Source organism: Alnus glutinosa, chromosome 14, assembly GCF_958979055.1.
Source record: "Alnus glutinosa chromosome 14, dhAlnGlut1.1, whole genome shotgun sequence".
NCBI classification, from domain to species: Eukaryota; Viridiplantae; Streptophyta; class Magnoliopsida; order Fagales; family Betulaceae; genus Alnus; species Alnus glutinosa.
In genome coordinates, this window is record NC_084899.1 from 16,458,175 (window position 1) to 16,479,339 (window position 21,165).

Consider the following 21,165-nt stretch of genomic DNA (forward strand, 5'->3'; position numbering starts at 1 on the left):
TTTTTTAATAATTTTCATTTTTATCAAATGGTAGTTTTTTTAATAACTTCAAGGTCATTTTGAGCATAAAAATGACAAAGTGTCTAATTTGACACGCGGTATTAGTTTAGGGGGCCCCGATGTCAAATTTTAAATTTTGAAGGCCTAAATGAAAATGTGGTCATAGTTTAGGGGGCTAAAGTATATCACGATGGATCGGACTAGTGCTTGGGATCAATCAGATGTTAGATCAATTTAATGTTCAATCCATCCAACAATCTTATCACAATCGATCGGATGTTTGTACTATGATTGACAGTTCTAATGTACAAGAATAGTAAAAAATCTATAGAGTCATGATTGATTGAAATAGCTGCAAAAGGATCGATCAAATGTTCTTATCGTGACTGATCATTCTAAAGCAAAATTAATGGAGTCAAGTTAGATCGAACTAATGCACTAGAATTGATCGAATGTTCGATTGATCATGCGATTATATCATGATCGATCGAACTAATATGCATTAGGATCAATTCACAAGTATCGGTCTTATGCACAAGGATCGTTCGGATGGTCTTATCACAATCAATCGGACTAATGCAAAATGATTGATCGGATGTTTGTATTACGATTGATAGTTCTAGTGTACAATGATGACAACAACAATAACAACAACAATAATAATAATAATAAAGGCTTCATAGAGTCATGATCGATCGAAATAGCTACAAAATTATCGATCGGATGTTCTTATTGGGATTGATCATACTAATACAGAATCCATAGAGCCAAGTTTGTATGATTATTCGATCTTACCATGATCGATGAGACTAGAGCACCAAGATGAATAAAAAATCCAAAGCATGTTATATCACGGTTGATAACAAGCAAGGAATTGAATCTTGTCATTTCCTTCAAATTGTATTTTGAGCTGCCATCAATTAATTAGTGACTTCAGTAATTTTAGTATTGAGTACCCATGCAAGATAAAGTTTGAGTCAACGGAAATGGAAAAATCCTCAACATTCCGCAACTTATGGTTGTACCTAGACTTTTGTGAGAAATAACGAGAATAACCTTCCATGAATAGGGAAGAGATGACAAGACCCTTTGATTTTGTATAACAAACTATAGTTTAAAATTAATTGTTCAACGACCAAATAATTTAAATGTAAAAATTGAATCTTTACTAAAAATTGAATAGAATGGTCCATTTATAATAAAAAAAACTTTACTAAAAATACACTAAAAGAAATTTTATTTTTATTTTTTTTCTAAGCTGTATAAAAAAAAAACACGTGAGGGCATTTTAGTCTTTATTTAAAATGTCACATCAGTTTGTAAATTTGTTTTTGTAAAAGTGGAACTAAATTTTAAAAAAAAATTTAGCAGCCACTTATAAAATAGAGGCCATTTATATAAGTGGCGCGACAATATCTCGCTGCTAATAGTTTTGTTATTAGAGCGAATAATGTTGCCGCTAATAGCTTCCCAGAATTTCCTGCGAATTCCCGCCAAGTTATTAGCAACCACTTATTAGCGGCGACCCGAATTTCAACGTTAATATTAATATTTTTGTGTATTCACGTCCATTTTTAGCGGCCACAATTAGGTGGCCGCTAATAATTTGATCATTAGCGGCCATTATGCACTGGCCGCTAATAATGTGGCCGTTAATGATCAAATTTCTTGTTGTGATGTAATTAAATCAGGAGTATTGAGGAAAATAGGTAGTGAACTAAATAAAAGTGTATTGACTTAGGTTCAACTACAGAATGATTTCATATAGGGATAAAATGTAATAAATAAGTACGTCGTGGGGGTTAATTTATTAATTTGAAAATACATGTTTGAGTGCAGTCACATTTGTTTAGTGGAATTAATTGTGATTTAATAAGAACGTGTGATATTGTCACAAACCTATTTAAAGATAATTATATATATATATATTTCCTTTAGGTCCCTATTTAAGCTGATCTAAATTGACTATATGCTATGTGTCTCGGTTATGTATTTATTTATTTGGATTGTTTTATTTTATTAAACATGGACCAAATGAATTTTGTTCCTATGTTGCTTATTACTTATAGATGATTGTGCTTAAGAATTAATTTTTTATGGGCTAAAGCGTTATAGGCTAAGGAATTAATTTCCTATGAGCATAAGCATTTGAAAACTATGGGCTCTTGGAATTAATTTCAAAAGACTTAAGTAAAGATAAAACCCTAGCTTTGGACGCATGGGGAGACAATAATAACCCCGTGGCCATGTGGTGCATGGCCAATGAGAGTGTTTCATTCCCACTTGGCCATGCACCCTATAAGATAGGAGGTGAAATTCTACTCTTCATATGACTCTTATCCTATCTATGCTATAACTCTATCTTATTGGCCCCTAACCCTATCATAAGTGTAAATCCAAGTCTATAAATAGAGGAGCATTGTGAAGTATTATTTACACTAATTTACTACTTCAAGTTGTGAGTCTACACTTATAGTCATATTTAGTCATCAGAGAAAAGATTTGGAAGTTGAGTCAAGAATACGAAGAATACGTTCACCATTCAACATGCAATGAACAAATCATCTAAAGTCAACTGGCCCTAGTAGCCTCGGAGAGGCCGATTTCAATTTTAAATACCCTAAATATGTTAGTTTAATTAATCTAGCCTTATTTATCTTGAAGAAATTTTTTTCATGGGATCGGTATTCCGTTGCGCATACTTTGATTAGCGCATAATCCCCAACAGGTGCGACCATTACAAAAAAACCATTGGATTCAAGGTCAAACATAAAAGTAAATCTCTGTGATTATAGGGTCAAGCCCTTTAATAGTAAGCCTATGACTGTAATACCGCACGTACGGGTGTACCATGTTATACAATATATATATTGTTCATTTACTTTAAGAAAATCATATATAGGCATTTAACCATTTGAAGCAGTTTAAACATGTTATAAAGTTAGTAGGCTCAAGACGTATTATTTTGAAAAGTAAAGCACCTTAGTACGTTGACATATCGCTTGTTCAAGTGAAATCAGTTTTGTAAGTATTTACTTACTTCATGTCACACTCACCTAAAGGCAAAATGTAAAAATCAGCTAAAAAAGTGTTGCCTTGCATTTGAACTACCAAATTATTGCATTTTCCTTTAGCATGAATAATCTGCCCATTAGCCACCTTCACTAAAATATTATTCGCTTGCTGTATTTACAATGCAATTTTTGAGATGATTAATTTATCCAAAAATTGGTGAGAACTGCCAAGAATCTATCAGAATTATAACTCCCTAATATTTAATCCAACCCACCAACCTCATAGTTCTAGGATTAGGAGAACATGTAAAGGCATGTAGTGATATTTCAGGAACTTCATTGAAGCCTTTTTCCTCCTCTTCAAACTCATAATTCTGATTTGCATCTATGTCTCCTTCATCAAAATTTTCTTTGATCAATTAACAACCCTCCATTAGAAATTTTTTACCTTTAGTACATATATGGCTTGGATTCTACTTCTCATCACATGTATAACAGTGGCCTTTCTTCCTTTTTCTTTTTTTTTTTTCTTTTTTTTTTCTGCCATCCGAACAGAGAATATCCTTTGAATAGGAAGATTAGATTTTTGACCAGTATTAGAGAAGTTTTCGTTTCGATTACCTCCTTTTAACTTGGAACTGCCTGTTTGATTACTTCTACTCTGTTGCCAGCCCTCCTGATTGTTGATTATTTGTTGATGTGTAGTTACTGAATTAGAGGATTTTCTTGAATTCAGCACATACTCTTCTTGGATCTTAGCCAATCCAAAAGCAACATTGAGCTTTTGTGGATTCAGCAAGTGAAGAGGAAACCTGATTTCATCTTTCAAGCCACTCATGATGGAGCTCAACTTATACTTCTCGGATAATCCTCAAAGTCTATTGGAAAGCACTTCAAACTGATTCATATACAGAGTTGTAGTCGAAGTTTACCTCAGCCTAGTCAATGCCTCCATTGGATCATCATAGGCCGAACCAAAATGTAAAAGCGAAAAAAGCTTTGGTAAAAGCCTCCCAATGAGTGAAATAACCACATTCTTCAAAATCTTTGAACCAAATCAAGGCTTCTCCCTCCATGTGAAATGAAGTCATCTTGAGTCTTTGACGTGCTAGAGTCTGGTAATGATCAAAGAACTACTCCACCTTACAGATCCAACCAGTTGGATTATCCCAATCAAAACTTGGAAAATTCAACCTTGCAGACCTGGTATGTACATTCTATCCACCAATTAATCATGCTCCTCATATCTTCAAGCATACCTTCTCTCTTCTAGATGAATAGGTTGTTCAACCCATGGTTGATCATCTTCTTCATATCTTCTTCCGTGTCTTCTTCTTTCTTCCTCATGAATCTCATTTTCTTCAAAACCTCTAACTTCTCTCCTTCCTCATAATCTTCCGCAACTTGCCTCCCATTCATGAGTTTTCCAATTTTATCTAACAATAATGCTGTTTTGTTTTGAGCAGCTACCAACACCTTGATCGATTCTGCGAGCTGATCCATCTGATGTTGCAAGTGTTGCCCCTTGCTTTATTGTTTCTTCACACTGCCTTACAAAATCTGAGAGATGAGCCATTCGGGTTCCTTCGGCCATTGCAAGATTGAGGCTCTTGTACTAATTGTAATGAATTTTCTTGTATTTGAAATATAAAAGATGACTGATGGATGAATTGTAAAAATATGGATGGAATGAATGAACTTTATTAATTGTTTAAGAAAAGGGATACAAATATGGCCGATTCAAGTTCAACCAAAAAGCTCCAAGAGTTTCAGTTACAAAAACAAGATACTGATATTCAGTACCCAACTCAGTAGTTGGGTGGACTCCTATACCTAATGGATTTGTTAACAACCTAACTAATAGGCCCAACAGGCAACAGATAACAGATAACCATCTTTTACAAGTCCTATTACAAAACGTGCGTTTACACCACATTAAGCAAATATTAGTCTGCCAGGCTTTACACCACATTTAGTCTATTATACAAAACGATGCTTTTCACCTCTTCACCCTTTAATCTGCCAGACTGTCCTCCATTAACTGCGCACACTTTCCCATTCTAAACGCACTGTCCAAGAGTGGACTTCACAGCTACCGATGAATAATTTGCTGTTCTTCATACTTCAAACCTCACCCCCAACATCTCTCTCTATACGCGTCCTGCTTTCTTCTTCTTCCTTCTTTACACTAGTCAAATATTATGTTTCATGTTAAACATGTATTTATCTTTCATCAAGAAAATTACGAAGAAAACTTTGTCGCGGTGATAGCCATGCCATCTACTTAATTGAAAGCTTCTTATTGCTTAACAATTCCTGACGTGCTAAAATATTCTACTCTCAGAAAAAATTTAGCAAAGAAAACTTGTATTATTTCTCTATAGTGAGCAGGTAGAGCATGTAAATGTTTAAAGCCTTAGGATTACTTTGGATTAATAATTGGATTTATGAAAAATATTGAGAGCCTTTTACTAATTCCTACTGGCCTTCTCAACGTCCAAAGCCGTGGCAGATCCGAAATATCATCAATTGAATAGTCATCACTCATTTATTTCAATACGTGTATGGTGTACATTCTTCCAATCTTTCTTAGAATTGTCATTCCCACATGTATAATGGTAAAAAAATAAAATTATGTCCATTGAATGCCGAACGACAATAATTTATGTCGTTTAAGACCAAATGACGTAAAAATTGAGGCATGTTTTAATGTCCTTTACCATGTAAATGACATTAACCTTTTTTGGAATAAAATTTTTCGTGGCGTTTGGTTCATTGGGTATTTGAGTTCAGCTACAAGTCTACAACCCCCCCCCCCCCCCCCCCAAAAAAAAATAAAAAATAAAAAATTCCATACTAGGAATGAAAATGTGGTTCCGGATTGAGATAGTTATTAGCACTATCTGCATTTGTATTTGCATATGCGGTCTTGACGGTGCAATATTTGCTTCTAGTAACTACAAAAAAACATTATCTATAGTTGAAAACTATTATTCAAATCACACTGGCTAATCATTTTGCCATAAAATTTTCATCTCATAAATTATTTAACTTTCTCAGGTAATTACTTAAAAAGATACCTCTCAATTGGATCTTCAAGAATGATGACTATAACGACTTAGAAAAAAGTATTAGTTATATCTACGCTGACTGTAACAATCCAAAAAAAAAACGTTAGCTACATTTGTGCTATAACCTCAAAATGACTAGTCAATTTGACATAGTTTTACCTAATAACTAAGTAATGTAGAACTTAATACTCATATCTATCTTTATAAACCACCAACACTATGTAGTCTATTACTCATTTTTTTCAATACGAGATAAGTGTGTTACAATAAAATTGTCCCCCGCATACATGATCTACAAGAACACATCTAATATCAAATAAAGCAGATCGATTAATGACAATGTCAAATGTTAAAAGCAAGACATCATTATTTGGAATATATATTCATGTACATATATAATTGAAAACTAAATAACTTGAAAGCAATAAGCATCCCCATTCTAGAAGCCATGTATATATCAGTATCGCCTAGAAGCAGAACCTACCAAATACCTCAACTTCATCAATGTTCACCCCATTTTCATTGAGAAAGGATAAAAAGCTTTCAAGGAAAAATATTTCCAATATATTGTTGGCTTTTAATGTCCCCTATATCACTTATTTCATTTATTCACCTACTATAACTTCCGTCCTTATCGTCGGAGGGTGTCTCTCATGCGGGCAGTGCATGGATCTTTCATGCCTTTGTGTGGACTTTCGCTTCCGCTCCACCAGTCCCGGTTGTTGTTGTGTTTTGAACCTTTTTTCTTTTTTTTTTTTTATTTTTTCTTTTTTTTTTTATTTTTTATTTACTTGGGTTATTGTCGCATTTTAGGGAAGATTCATGTATTTGAATTTGTGTTAATACCTCCTTTTTTTTTTTTTTTTTTTTTTTTTTTTTTTTTTTTCCAGTCACAGATTTGAACTCTAACAATGCTTTTACCGCTTTAGCCACCTTCTGGTGGTTGTTGTTCTCAAGTAGGAATACAAATAGGCTTGTCTTAATCTGTATATCTTTAATTTCTATTAGGGTTAGCAATTTTTGACACAACCCGCGAACTCGACACGAATACAACACGAAAATATAGGGTTTGGGTTTGAGATAACCGGATTCAGGTCATAATCAAGTCACGGGTGACCCGCCAGACATGATAATAACACGGTTACATTATATATATATATAAAATAAATAAATAAAAAATATAGAAACTTCAGGAATGAGGAAACCTAGTCGGGCCTTTTCACTTTCACTTGTTTCCTTTTCATTTTACTCATTCACTGTTCACGCAGCCACGATCGTCGAAGTTCAGCTCTTGAAGTCGAAGTTAAGCTCCACCACGCAACCCTTCAAAACGACATCGTCCCCAATGGCTCGTTCACTGTTCACGCTATCTGAGGTTCAGCGCTGTCTTTTCGAGTTTTTGATTCGCGAACTTGGGAGCCCTAGATTTGGTGCTTGTTGGCTGTAAACACGGTTTCCTGTGAGATCTGGGTTTGGAAACCATAGGGATTGCCGGATTGGATTGCTTCTCTCATTAGATTGTGTTGTTTGGGGTTCAGACAAATTGGGGTTTTGCCGTCTGGCCTTCTGGGGTGGGAACGCGGATTGGGGTTTAGACAAAAAGTCGAAGACGATCCTTCATCCTTCTTCTTCTTCTTCGGACGATTGTCACGATTCGGAGTCTCGGACGAAGCTTCTTGCCTTCTTCACAACGGGTTACCCGAGTTGTGTTCTGGTAACTCGGTTACAATAGGGTCGTGTTCGTGTTTAATAATTCAACCCAATTAATAATCGGGTCGAGTTCGTGTTGGACCCGATTGTGTAATCGGGTCGGTCAGGTTGACACAAACCCGACCCGTGAACTCGAATTGCCAAGCCCAGTTTCTGTAACTGCTTTGTGCGGCCCCTTGAGAGAATCGGGTCATTTGTTTGACCAATTTCCTACCATTTGTAATTATTTCAACATTATTTTAGTTTGTTTTGCGTTTATTGTTGGGGAACTCACCTCTTTTTTTTCTTTTTTCTTTTTTCGTTTTCGTTTATAAGATTGTCTACCTCTTCTTACTTTTGGATCATGGGTGAAAAATATCTTCTCTGTAACCCTTATCTTTATTTAATCAAAATAATAATAATAATAATAAAAATTGAATATAAATATGAATACAATACTTTGTTTTGGGTATGAAAACCAAAACAGCTTTTCCAACAGTTTTACAGGTACGTTTGGTAATTAGGAATCATGCTTATTTAGGATTAATAGCGATGGATATTAATAAGAACATAAGAAGCTGGAATGAAATTATATTCAAATTCCAATGCCGCCCTTCCGGTTAGTTCTCAAGAGCTAGAATAAAATGATCTCCACATGTTTGCGTACGAAGTAGGTTCCATGTGATGTTAGAAATGATCTACCATTTGAATATCATTTTAATAGAAACCTTCCGTCAAATCTTCTTAGAAAAAGATAATTAAAACAAGGGGAAAGTACACTTTACCCCCCTGATGTATCCACCCATTGGCAATTTGACGCCCAATGTTCAAGTTTTGGTAGATGACCCCCCTGAAGTTGTATCTGTGTGCCACCGTGGACCTTCCGTCCACATGCCCGTCATTTTAGATGGAAACCGTGTCACGTGCAGCGTACGGTCACGTTTAACACAGTTTCCATCCTCAAATTACCCCCGACATCATCTAACCCACTCAACCCAAATATCACTTATATTGTCGGAACATTGTGGGGACTTGTTGGTTTATTTCTTGTCTTCTCCCACACCGAAACAGACCGTAGGAGCTGGAGAAATTAGGTTTCGAAGTCCTGCTATTGCCGATAATGCAACCGTCTGGACCGTCAGGGACTGCTACCTCAGAGTCAGATTCTTCAATGAGTTGGGCAACATCTACAGTGAAGCCACTCTGTTATTGCGAGCGTCCGGCTTGTGTGTTAACCTCGTACACCGAAAAAAATTTCAGTAGAAGGTTTCGAAAATGCGAGAATTACAAGGTATAAGTCTAACTAAAACTCTCATTAACTGTAAATGTATATGATGGGGATGTTGCAGATTTTTAGTATTTTGAATATTAGGGTTTAGGTTGTGCCCATTGTTAAAGTGGGAAGTGTTCATAACTTTTGGATTTGGAAAATTAATTCGCATTTATGGGTTTCCTTGATTTTGGAACAATAAAAAACAATTATTTCATGAGTTTTTGTTTAAAGGAAACAAAAATTAAAACACGCACACAACCAATCTGCCGAATTATGGGAGGCTTGATGGAGATTCTTGGGAAATACTGAGTTGTTAATGAACTGTCCGAATCTACTGTTTTGTTAATGTAGGTATGAGTTTTTGCATGAAATTGTAATTGTTAATGCATAAGAATAGAGATGATTGAAAATGTAGTTTCTTAGTAGTTGTAGTTGTTTAAAATGTAGTTTATTAAAATGGTCCTAACATTTTAAGTGCAGTTTTGTTTAACATTTTAAGTGCAATTTTATTCTAATTTATAGGTACATTTGGTGTTGTGGTTTGTTTTTAGGGTTGAGGGAATGTTCTTATTTTATTTACTCTTTTTTTTTTTTTTTTTTTTTTTGGTGGGGAGTTTTATAGATAAATCGGGCATGTGGTTTTTGGGAATGGATTGATCCTAAAATGTGTCAATATGGAGAGAGGGTAGTAGGCCGTTTGCGGGAATGGCATGTAAGTTTGATTCAAGAAGCCGACCGCTGTCGTACAATGGTTGAAGCCGAAGTTGCAAAGTTTAAGGAGAAGATGGAGAGTGAAGCAGCTGAACAATGTCGTATAATGGTTGAAACTGAAGTTGCAAAGGCGGAGGCAAAGATGGAGATTGAAAATGCCGCCCTTCGTAAAGAAATCGAGATTGGGCAGATCAAGTATCAAGCAATGAAGAAAAATTATAGGAAAATAATTCTATGTACATGGATATTGATCGTGGCGTATCTTTTAATGCAGGATCAACTTCAAAGGGTGCATTTGAAGTTGGACGTGGTCGTATGTTGTTACCTTAAAGACAATGGCCTTTTGTTTTGTAATGTAGACCTTTTCGATGTAATGTATGCCATGTTATGTTGTAATGTAGGCCTCATTTTTATGTTGTAATGTAGGCCATTTTTTGTATGTGTATAGGGTTGATCTTTTGGACACAAATTTGTAACCTAAACACGAAGGGATGTATGTGATTTGGTAGTTGGTTATTTTTTGTATGTGCTCTAGAATTGTTGATCTTTTGGACACAAGTTTGTAACTTAAACATAAAGGGATGTATGTGATTTGGTAGTTGGTTATTTTTTGTATGTGCCCTAGAATTGTTGATCTTTTGGACACAAGTTTGTAACCTAAACATGAAGGGATGTATGTAATTTGGTAGTTGGTTATTTTTTGTTACTATTTTACGTAACATTTATTAGCTATGGTTTGTTATCAACTTATCATAAGTCTCATCCCCAATGGCCATTGCATAAATATGTGTGTTACAAGTAGGGCAGCGTTAAGGAGCCAGGCCATAGTCCCTTTTCATTTTCCTTGAACAAGAGAAATTGTGCATTATTGCAAGCAGTCATATGGAGGTAAATCATAGAATTAAGTAGAAGAATATCTGTCTCCTAGTCTCAACATAGAGTTTCTTAGCCTCATCTAATCTTCCATATTTGTCATACCAGTCTGAGAACAAAACTGTTGGTATCAAACACAATTGCATCACGCTTTTCACACAAATCAACAATGCACTACCCAAAAACAAATTGTACCTCTAAACACATAATTACATCGCACATAGAAATGGAAAAAAGATGCAACCCTACCTCCAACCTTATAATTACATTGCACATTTCATTGTCCAAAAAACCCTGCAGTTTTTACCATGCAACCCTACCTCCAAACACATATATTTCATTGTCCAAAATAAAACATTACACCAAAAAAAGAAAAATAAATAGAGCTAATCAATGCTTCCACTCTGGCCTTTTCTTCTTCATCTTTGAGCCATGATCTGTATCCCTTTCTCAATCGAATGCACCATTCTTTTTTTACTGTTCCCTTTCTCCTTGGCAACCGTTGACGATATCACAGCTGGGGTTGCTGGGGTTTTACCATACACTTTCCCTTCGCATCCATCAGTTGTTCTTTCAGTAAGGTCAATCCAAACTGGTGGTTTGGGATATATTGGAACTTTCAGTCTGCTTGACATCCTCCTGGGTGGTGGAGGTGGTCTAGGTGCAGGTGCAGGAGGTTGCCTATTCCAGCTTGGAAGTGTTAATTCCTTAGTATTTTCCTGCCATCAGTTTAGTGCCAGTTAGAATGTTAAATAAATAGTCAAAAGACTGATACATGTGAAGTTATAGAAAAACAAGAATAAAGTAAAGTAGCAGATAAATACCACATCTCTTTGCACAGATGAAGAAGGTGGTGCAGTTGGTTGTTGTGTATTCCTACTACAACCAGGTGTTGAAACACCTGTACTTACACCTTTCCTTGCACTTGTCTAATAAACACAAACAAATAGGATTAATCAATATCATGCAAGTGTGCAATATATTACTAAAAAATGGGACCCTATGCTTACTCTTTTGTTATGTGGCTGTGCACCTCCCCTTTTATTGTTCTTCGCTGGATTTGTGCCCTCCCTGATACTACTGTTGCATCCTTCACTCGGGGTCTGAACCCCACCATGATGAAGAAAAAAAAAATGCCAAAGGTAAGTAATCCAAACCATGTAAGCATCAATAACAACAAAATACAATTGGGTATTAAACTCACACTGGCCGGGGGTGGAGTAGGCAACTCAACCTCTGTAGCGGGCTGCTTCTTACTTGGACAAGTCCTGCTATTGTGGCCCAACATTTTGCAATAACCACATTTACCCCTCAATCCAAACTTCCTCATCCTGTGAGGATTCTTGGGATCTCTTGACTCATCAGGAGCTCTTGTCCTACCCTTTTGAGGTCTGCCTGGGGTCACTCGTAATCTAGGCGGTTCCAAAACACCGTGGTTGGTCCGAATCCACTGTTCCTCACTAAGAACTAGATATATAATGGGAGCATACGCCTTTTTGTACATCTCAATGCTATAGCAGTGATCCACATAATCTTCTAGTTTGTGTCCATGGAAGGTAATTGCAGAATGTGCATGTGCACATGGGATCCCAGTCATCTCCCACTTCCTGCACCCATATGTCCTCTTCCCCAAATCCACGACATACGTTCTACGTCCCTGCTCTACTTCAAAGAGGTCATCACCAGCATAACGGGAAAGACAGTTTGCTGCCTCTTCCCCAATCGCCTCAAACTTGTCAACAATTCTAGGGCACAACTTGCCCTTCAAAGTTTTAATGCCATCTCTTTTTAGTTGGTACCTTCTTTGAAGTTGCTTCCTAATCATCTCCAACATTGTCATAATCGGCTTCTCACGAGCCTTGAGGATATATGAGTTGAAACACTCAGAGATGTTGTTGACAAGAAGGTCGCACTTTGGATAGTCATTGAACCATGATCTTGACCATCCTCTGGGGTCAATCTTCTCTAGATATTCGAAGGCCGCAGGATTCAACTTCTTAATCTCTTCCATGTGATATCTGAACTCAATATCAGTGTAAGCCGATGCTGTAGCCGACAATAATTCCTTCAGTGCCACCCTTCTAAACCCTTTATCCCAAAAATTGGCATATAATGCCTTACACATATCCAGTGGTTTGCCGTAGGTATAACAGCATCAAAGCTTGGAATAAGACCCTGCATCATTCCAAGGTAAAATTATGTAAGTAATAAAATGTAAGATTATTTAAAATTCTAAAAAAAAAAAAGTTATATAAGTAATAAAGCTAACCTTCTGCCGATTAGAAATGAAAGTAGGCCTAACGTGCCTCGCATGGGACCCAAGGTCTGAAACAATGCACTCCAAGAACCAAGTCCAGCTCTCTTTTATCTCAGCTTCCACAACGGCAATTGCAATAGGGTACATGTTGTTGTTGGCATCTCTGCCAACTACAACTAGTAGTGTTCCCTTGTATGGACCCTTCAGAAAGCACCCATCTAGGCCGATAACAGGCCTACAACCCTCCAGGAACCCTTGCTTCATGGCTGCCAGGGACATATAAAGTCTTTGGAACATAGGTTCCGAGGCAGAGGTAGGTCTTTCAACCTTCATCATAACACAGTTGCCCTTGTTTGTTTGCCTTAAAGTTTCACAGTAATCCCATAACCTGCTGTACTGTTGACCCAGATTACCAAAAATCTGCTTTCTTGCCCTTCTTCGACCCCTATACATTTGGCTCTTGGTCACTTCTACGTTCCATCTTCTCTTCACTTCATCTTGTATCACCTCAAGTGGCATGTCTGGTTGAATCTTAAACTTGTCAAACAACTTATCTGATATCCACCTAGAATTTACAATTGAGCTCTTGTATACACGAGTACAAGAGTGTTTAGGTCTTAATGACCTTACTTCGAAAGACTGCTCATCACTCATCTGTCTACCATAGACTCTGTAGTCACAAGAGGGATCTCTACAAACAGCAACAAATCTAGCTCTTTCATTTTTTACAAACTGTATGTCTTTGTCCCTTTGTACGTTGTATTGCTTAACAGCTTCTCTGAACAGCTGTAAACTAGAAAATTTCATCCCCAGCTTTAAGGTTGGATTGACAAGGTCCATCGCATGGAACTCCGAACCAAGATTAGATGAAATCCCACCAGAATCTTCATCACTAACAGGTGGTGACAACAGGATGTCACTTCTACCCATTTCAGAAACATTGTCAACCACCTCAACATCTTCAAATGATTGCATGCTGTGGTCAGATGTAGATAGCCCACTTCTACCCTCAGATGTAGATGGCCCACTCCTACCCTCAACTCCAGCACCACCCTCAAACCCATCCCCATCCTCACTACCATTCCCATCCCCATCCCCACTCCCATCCCCATCCTCACTCTCATTCCCATCCCCATTCTCCCCATCATCCTCCACACACTCATAAGTTGAGGGGCCAGCCCTATTGACATCATAATTAATTTCAAAAACGTCTTCATCATCGCTAATTTTATCATCCCACCATGGATCATTAAGAGCAACCCTACCTCGAACATCTTCCTCTTCCCCACCTTCCCCACTTTCCCCATCCCCATCATCTTGGAAAGAAACAATATACAGTTCAACAACATTGTTCTCCACATGTACCGATGACATATAATGCACATCATAATCCGAGGACACTAGATGCAAACCCATAACTAGATCTTTATTGGGGTCTCTAAAGTAAATTAAGTCACCCGGATTGTACTCATATTGTTCCACAATCGACTCAAGCATAGAAAAAGTAAAACTATCCGGATCAACACTTTGAGGATGAACAACCATTTCACCCTCCGAATAGATGACTCCATATGCTCTGTCGAACCTACCCTCATAATTTATCTTAAACACCAATTTCATCCTACACATTCAAAAATATTACATTATCAATTGGACTAGGGGACCACTAGTATACAATTTTAATTTTACATTACATTTACAACATAATTCATCAAAGGAAAAATAAGCTATGAACCCACTGCCCTCAATATGCCCCCAGGGAATTAATATGTTATGCACCAAGAGAGAACATGGGACCACTATATGCTTTGGATGCTTGGACTACATCATTGGTTAGTTTTAGAATGTTTTGAGTTATTTCTTCCTTGGTTAGTTTATGATTGGACTGACTTTAACCTACTACTGAAAGTTAGCTAATTAGTTTGTTAATTAGTTGGATTTGGATGAGAGTTATACCTACTATTTATTGCTAGCTTTCCATGATCTTTTTTTTTTTTTTATATATAAATTGTGCCTTTTTTTTTTTATTTTTTGGCTTGTGTGTGCTGTGATTTATTTATTTGTGAAAAGGTAAAGGACTTATTTGATAAATTTTTTATTGAAGTGACTGAGTTGTCTATGTATCTCAATATGCTTGAAAGGTATGCTAGATTGTGTTGCTATTTTTGTAGATGAAAAAACTCTGAGTTACCTATTTTGGCTTAGTTCCTCACATTAGATTTCAGTTTCTACTCAGACTTCCATTGCCATTCTGCCAAATTGTTGTCGTCTTAATATGCTATTTTGAAATCTTAAAGACGTAATAATTATGGAAGTACTATGTGATTGGTGTTCCCCCTTAATCCGTTTTCTCAATTTGCTTAACAAAGATGTAATTAATTACTTTTCAAGCTCTATAGTGGCAATGTTTAATTGTTTTTCACCTTGTCTGAGAGAGATTTTAGATTGTATATTTACCCAGTTGGGGAGAACAGGTTTGATATTTTATATATCTAATTTCTTAAGTTTTTGTGCATTTTCTATTTGACCTATGTCATTAAAGCACAATTAAACTATGCAAACAAAATACAAACTCTCAACTCAAATCAGTGTCAACCGAAACCCCCAAATTCCCGAAACCCCCAAATTCTAGACAGTTGTAATGTTTTTATCCCAAATCCCCAACAACCCCAAAACCCTAGAAATTAGTAAACAAATCCCATACAACCGAAACCCCCCAAAAACTCGATAGTTACTATGCACCCCACCCACTCTTCAAAACCTAAATGCCGACAAACCCTAAGCTATATAGAAATCACAAAAAAAAAAATGAATGAAAAAGACATTCCCCTGCTTGTTCGGTTTGGTTGAGAGAATATCGGTGTCGAGTGGGGACCAAAATTGGGAAATCGATGTCACCTTCTTTGTCGCCTTCTTCCTTTTGAGTGGGAGAGTGAAGTCGAGTGGGGAACAAATTTTGAAAGTGATGTTTTGGAGGGGCACGAGACAATGATATGTGTGGGTTAAATAATGTCGGGGGTAATTTGGGGATGGAAACTGTGTTAAACGTGACCGTGCGCTGCACGTGACACGGGTTCCGTCTAAAATGACGGGCATGTGGACGGAAGGTCCACGGTGGCACACAGATACAACTTCAGGGGGGTCATCTATCAAAAATTGAACATTGGACGTCAAATTGCCAATGGGTGGATACATCAGGGGGGGTAAAGTGTTACTTTCCCCTTAAAACAAATATACATGGAAAAAATAGTAAAGACTAAGACATTGTTTAAGAATGTGTTAAAGAGTGTAAAAAGTTTTTTTTTTAGTACGTAAAAAGTTGTGTTAAATGAGTTCATATCATAAAAAACTTAAAAATTAATTATTTGAATTTTTAATCTTAAAAAAAGAAGAAGCCTAAAACTGTGTTTTAAAACAAAACTTAAAAATGAGGTTTATTTTCTGGAAAAAATCATATTTAACTCTTAGGTTTTTCTCTGATTTGAATTTAGGCATTGGGTTTCTAATTCTAAAAATATGGTCTTTAAGTTTTGTCCAGATTTTAATTAAATAGGTCTCTCTATCATTTTTTTCCGTCAAAATGAATGGTTTGTCATATGTCATGTGTGTCTCAATTGACAAACTAACGTTCATATCAACACCTAATATAAATGTCATATCATTAAGCGCTAAATCATCTATTAAAAAAGAAAAAGAAAAAAAAAATGACCCAAACTCTAAAAACAAAAACTATCTTCTTTAGTCATCTTAATCTTCTTGATTTGTAGCGTTAGAGAAAAAATCATTAACTTTGACGCTAAGATAGACCTTGACGTGTGTCAAATGAGACACGTGACAATTATAAATTCGTTAAATTTGACGATAAAATAATAGATAGGCCAATTTAAAACTTGAGTAAAATTTAAGAACCTTATTTTTAAAATTGAAAAGAGACTTAAAAGTGAAAAAGTATAGGTTAAATATTATTTTTTTCGTTATTTTATTCTTACAAAAACTTTTAAAGAATAAGATGGACCTGCCAAAACCACCAAAATTGGAACCAATTAACCTTGGCCTGGGCCTGGGCCTGGGCCTAAGAGATCTTTGGCACAAAGCATAGGGGACCGCAATCAACAAAATTCGAATTGTTCAGAAAAGAGAGGAAGAAGAGAAAGAAATATGGCACCATCGAAGGGCAAGAAGGAGAAAGCAAAGGCCAAACCCGCAGAGTCAGCAAAGTCCTCACCCTCCGCACAACCTAACGATTTCCCTTCCTGTATTCGTTCCATCCCTCCCTCCTCTGTCGCCATCACCATCCACGCCAAGCCGGGCTCCAAAACCTCCTCCATCACAGGTCTCTAAGCGCGCGTGTATCTGTTTATGTGTGTGTGTGTGTGTGTGAGACTGTATTCCTATTTTGATTTTGATTTTGGTTAAATGTGAAATATAGATTTGAGTGACGAGGCGGTGGGGGTGCAAATAGACGCGCCGGCGAAGGACGGAGAAGCTAACGCCGCACTACTTGATTTCATTAGCTCGGTCAGTCTGATTACTTCTTCTTCTTCTTCTTTCTGTCTTTTTATTTTTTAATTATTTATTTGGTTTTAATGTACACCAATACGCTTTTTCAGTAATAGTGGCTCACAATTTCTCCTTTGCATATAAAATGCTTAATGTGACGTTTGAAAGGCCATAATAATTAGCATAGGACGAGTTCGGGTCAGAATTTCTAGAATTTTTGCTGTCGTGCAAGTGTGTGCGCTTGTGGGCGTTTGATAAATACAAAGCGGTGAGTATATGATAAGAAATTAGATTAGTGTCAAATTTTCTTTATTTTTAACCCGAAAGATTACAGGAAAATTGTTTCAGATGGCTTTCTTGGTCCAAAGTATCTGATTTAGTGAACCGCTAAATTAAGGAATACTCACACATTTCCTTTAAGGAATTTTCTCCATTGTTCAAATATATCAGTTCCCAAAGCTTTGTTTGTTGAAAGATTATACCTTGAGGATGAGATTCTTTAGTCGGATGTAATAATTTTTGTGAAGAGTCTGAGCACATTGGATTTTGATTTACGTAAAATTTGGTCTATAGGTCACACCAAACCTCAAGCCTCAACAGAAATCAAGATTTGTTTCATTTTACTCGTTTATTTGCTGGTTCATTTTGAGCAATATTAAAACACTTATTGGACCACAGGTCTAGGTTTGATGGAGAAAGGAATATGGATTTGGCTTAGGTGCTATAAAAATAAACTACAGCATTAGTGTTGTAGGTTTTTTATTTTTACTAATTATTTTTTTCATTTTATTTTATTTTTCGAATTTATAAAGGATATATTTGTCTTTGTGAAACTTTTTTAGGGTTATTTTTATCTTTTGTCGGCTTTAAAGGGACATTGACATTTTTTGGTAGTATAGGGGGACATTGACACAATTGGTAGTTTGTTGGGCACATTGACAATGGAGTAGTGGTTTGAGGGGGGTATGTGTATTTTTTCCGTTATATTGTGTTTTGCAGTAGTAATAACTAGACATGTTATTTGCTTTGTATGTGATAAAGATCAACCTCATACTGAAATCAGATGGCTAAATATGAACATCATTTCAGTTAGAGGAGAGTTGTTAATACTATGAATTAGTTGCTACAAAATGTTTGTCCGTTCTTAATTTAAGGGCTTGAGTTACCCCACTACTCACATTTTTTTGGTAAGAAAACCATGAATTTCTTGGTTCCTCTCAAGCTAGTACTTGCTAACTCAACATGGCAGTAAGTTTTAAAATGTGTTATATTTTACCCACTAAACCTTTATCCCATGATAGCTTAGCGATTATAAATATGTGAGAGTTGCACTAAAGGGTTATAAGTGAAGAGGAATAGTTTTCAAGGTTATGCTTTAAGGAAGAGTGTTTGAACTTTAGATCATTTGTCAAACCATATACTTCTCGTCATAGCTGATAAGATAAAGTAGTTTGAGTAAAGAAAAGTTAGGACTAGATGTTTGAAGAGTAGGTTAAAATGCCAAAGCGATTTGAATTGAATGAATGAGATAAGGATGAAAAGGCGCCTACTAAGATAGAGGAGACCATACTAGAGTGAAATTGCCTAATGAGAATTCATGACCCAAGTAGCTTCCATGTTGGTGATAAGATTGTTGTGAGTGATATCTTTCTTTAGTTGGTGAAAAAGCATTTAAATGATGCCTTTTGACTCATAAATGGAGATGTTCACTTTTTGCTGTAGAAATATGATATCTTCAAGAACATTTCATGAGGTGTCTATATGTGTACTGAAGGTAGGTTGGAAGATCAATTGTTACTCAAGTGAATGGTTAGTGACTGATATGTTAGAAAAAAAAGCTCATCACCACTCCATAGCCACTCTCTCTCTCTCTCTCTAGAAACTAACGAGACTACTCTTTTTAGATATTTTCACTGCCATCTTCACCTGCCAAATATTACACTGTTGGTCTAGACTTAAAAAGAACCTCAAAGGAAAAAAAATACAGTCCTCCCAATAATTAAAAATCTAGTTGCAGTACAAGGATATTCTAGAGACTACAAGTTTCTTTTTATTTTTTAAAATGTAAACCTTATATCATTAAAATCTCAAAAGCCACAACTCAAGTACATAGGGAGTGGAGTATACAGGAGAAACACCTGGCTAGAAATAGAGAACAACTAAAAAGAAATATGAAGCAAATTGAGATCCAAAGCAGCTGTCCAATAGTAAAGAGTTTTGAAAAAGAAAGACTTAAGTTCCACCATCATCCTCTGACGGTCTTCTAAACTTCTACACCATAAAAGGTAGGATAGAACCATCTTCCACACTGCTGCGCTCTAAGGATTGCCTCCCAACCCTCTCCCACAAGCAAAAAGGTCTACTACTCTTTTCTTAGGTTGTCCATAGTGAGAATCTTCCCTAGGATGACTGTCAAAGCCTCCATAAGAATGACAAAAGGCAAAGGAGACAAAGAATCACCTTATTTCAAACCACGAGAGCTACTGAAGAAACTAGGAATAAGTATAGTTTGTTGGGCAGTGTGATGCATTTAGTGCATGTGATATTAAGTGAGCCTTGTGATGTACATGTGATTGTGATATTGAGCCTGTGATTGTTATCATGTTTTACGCGCGTTTGTATCGTTGTGATGTGTTCGTAAGTGGGAGTTTTTGGTTGCTGTATTTGGGTTTTCCTCATGCGTGCTTTACTCAATAGGATACCAAAGTTTCAAGTGGCTGATTAAATTAATGTCACTAATGTGGTCAAAAGCTTAGCTTGGTATTTTTCTGTGGAATTCTTTTTGTTTTCTTTTTCCATCAATGACATTACTTCCCAGTTTAACCTTGCATAGTGGTTTAATTAGGTTATATTCATTGAAAGTTCTAAGTCTTCATTCTTCTCCAGTAACAGGTTTTAGGGGTGAAAAGAAGGCAAGTATCGATAGGTTGTGGTTCTAAATCAAGAGACAAGGTAGTGATTGTAGAGGAGGTAACTATACAAAGTGTTTTCCATGCTTTGGACAAAGTTTCGAAATGCTAGTGTTGGAAAAATGAGTGAAGGTGATTGGTGATTTCTGTCCATGAACTTGTCCCTGATGAGCTTTGCTAGTTACACCTGACCAAGCGAAGCTAGATTTGCAGATCACTTATCTGTTGTCCATTTTGAATTATTTCCAACTAGTTCTTATGAAAATCAGTATGATTTGTCATATGTTACCTGGTAAAGTGAATTTTCTCGACCCAAGTTTTAATTACAACAGCTAAATGAATTTTTCTTTGTACATGTGTTTGTAAATGAATGATTTTGACACTATAATTCATGTTATTGTTGCTCTTTTATGAGACATTATTACTTTGTCCCGTCAATATGTAGTAATGCAGCTTTGGTACACTTCTATTGAAAGCTTCTTGTTCGTGTCAAAGAGCAGCTATAGGATTTTTTTGTGATGCCAACTTCCATGTAAAGCAAAGAACAAATCTTCGTCTACGATCGAGGATGAACGACGAAGAGATCTAAGTATTGTTGTAAAAAATCCTCTATTTTTGGACCGTTTTAAACTGTCCAGAATAGGTGACAAACAGTCAGGAATCAATTCCTAACGGTTTATTCTGGACGGTTTGGGCAAAACCGTTTAGATGGTTTGGATAAAAGCGTCAGGAATTGATTCCTGACGCTTTTTCCCAAACCATCAAGAATAAATTTTGGACGGTTTAGGTAAAACCGTCTAGAATTAATAATATATTTTTTTTTAATATTAATATCATTAATATCCTGCGGTCATCAAAGCACTACCGA

The 21,165-nt window shown here is 36.3% G+C and overlaps 1 protein-coding gene across 3 annotated transcripts in view; it reads left to right on the forward strand.

Moving 5' to 3' along the window:
- Window positions 1–20,713, forward strand: part of LOC133857442 (uncharacterized) — a 38,534-nt gene extending 17,821 nt beyond the window's left edge. The window contains exons 1-3 of one of the 3 annotated variants that reach the window (XM_062292711.1): window positions 17,000–17,221; window positions 17,318–17,406; window positions 20,281–20,713. In XM_062292711.1, the coding sequence (XP_062148695.1) occupies window positions 17,047–17,221; window positions 17,318–17,406; window positions 20,281–20,409 (393 nt within the window). In that variant the 5' untranslated portion in view covers window positions 17,000–17,046 and the 3' untranslated portion in view covers window positions 20,410–20,713. Of the gene's footprint in view, window positions 1–16,999; window positions 17,222–17,317; window positions 17,407–20,280 lie in introns of those variants that run through there. The other 2 variants (XM_062292712.1, XM_062292710.1) reach the window with 2 other exon arrangements.
- The last annotated feature ends 452 nt before the right edge of the window (window positions 20,714–21,165 follow it).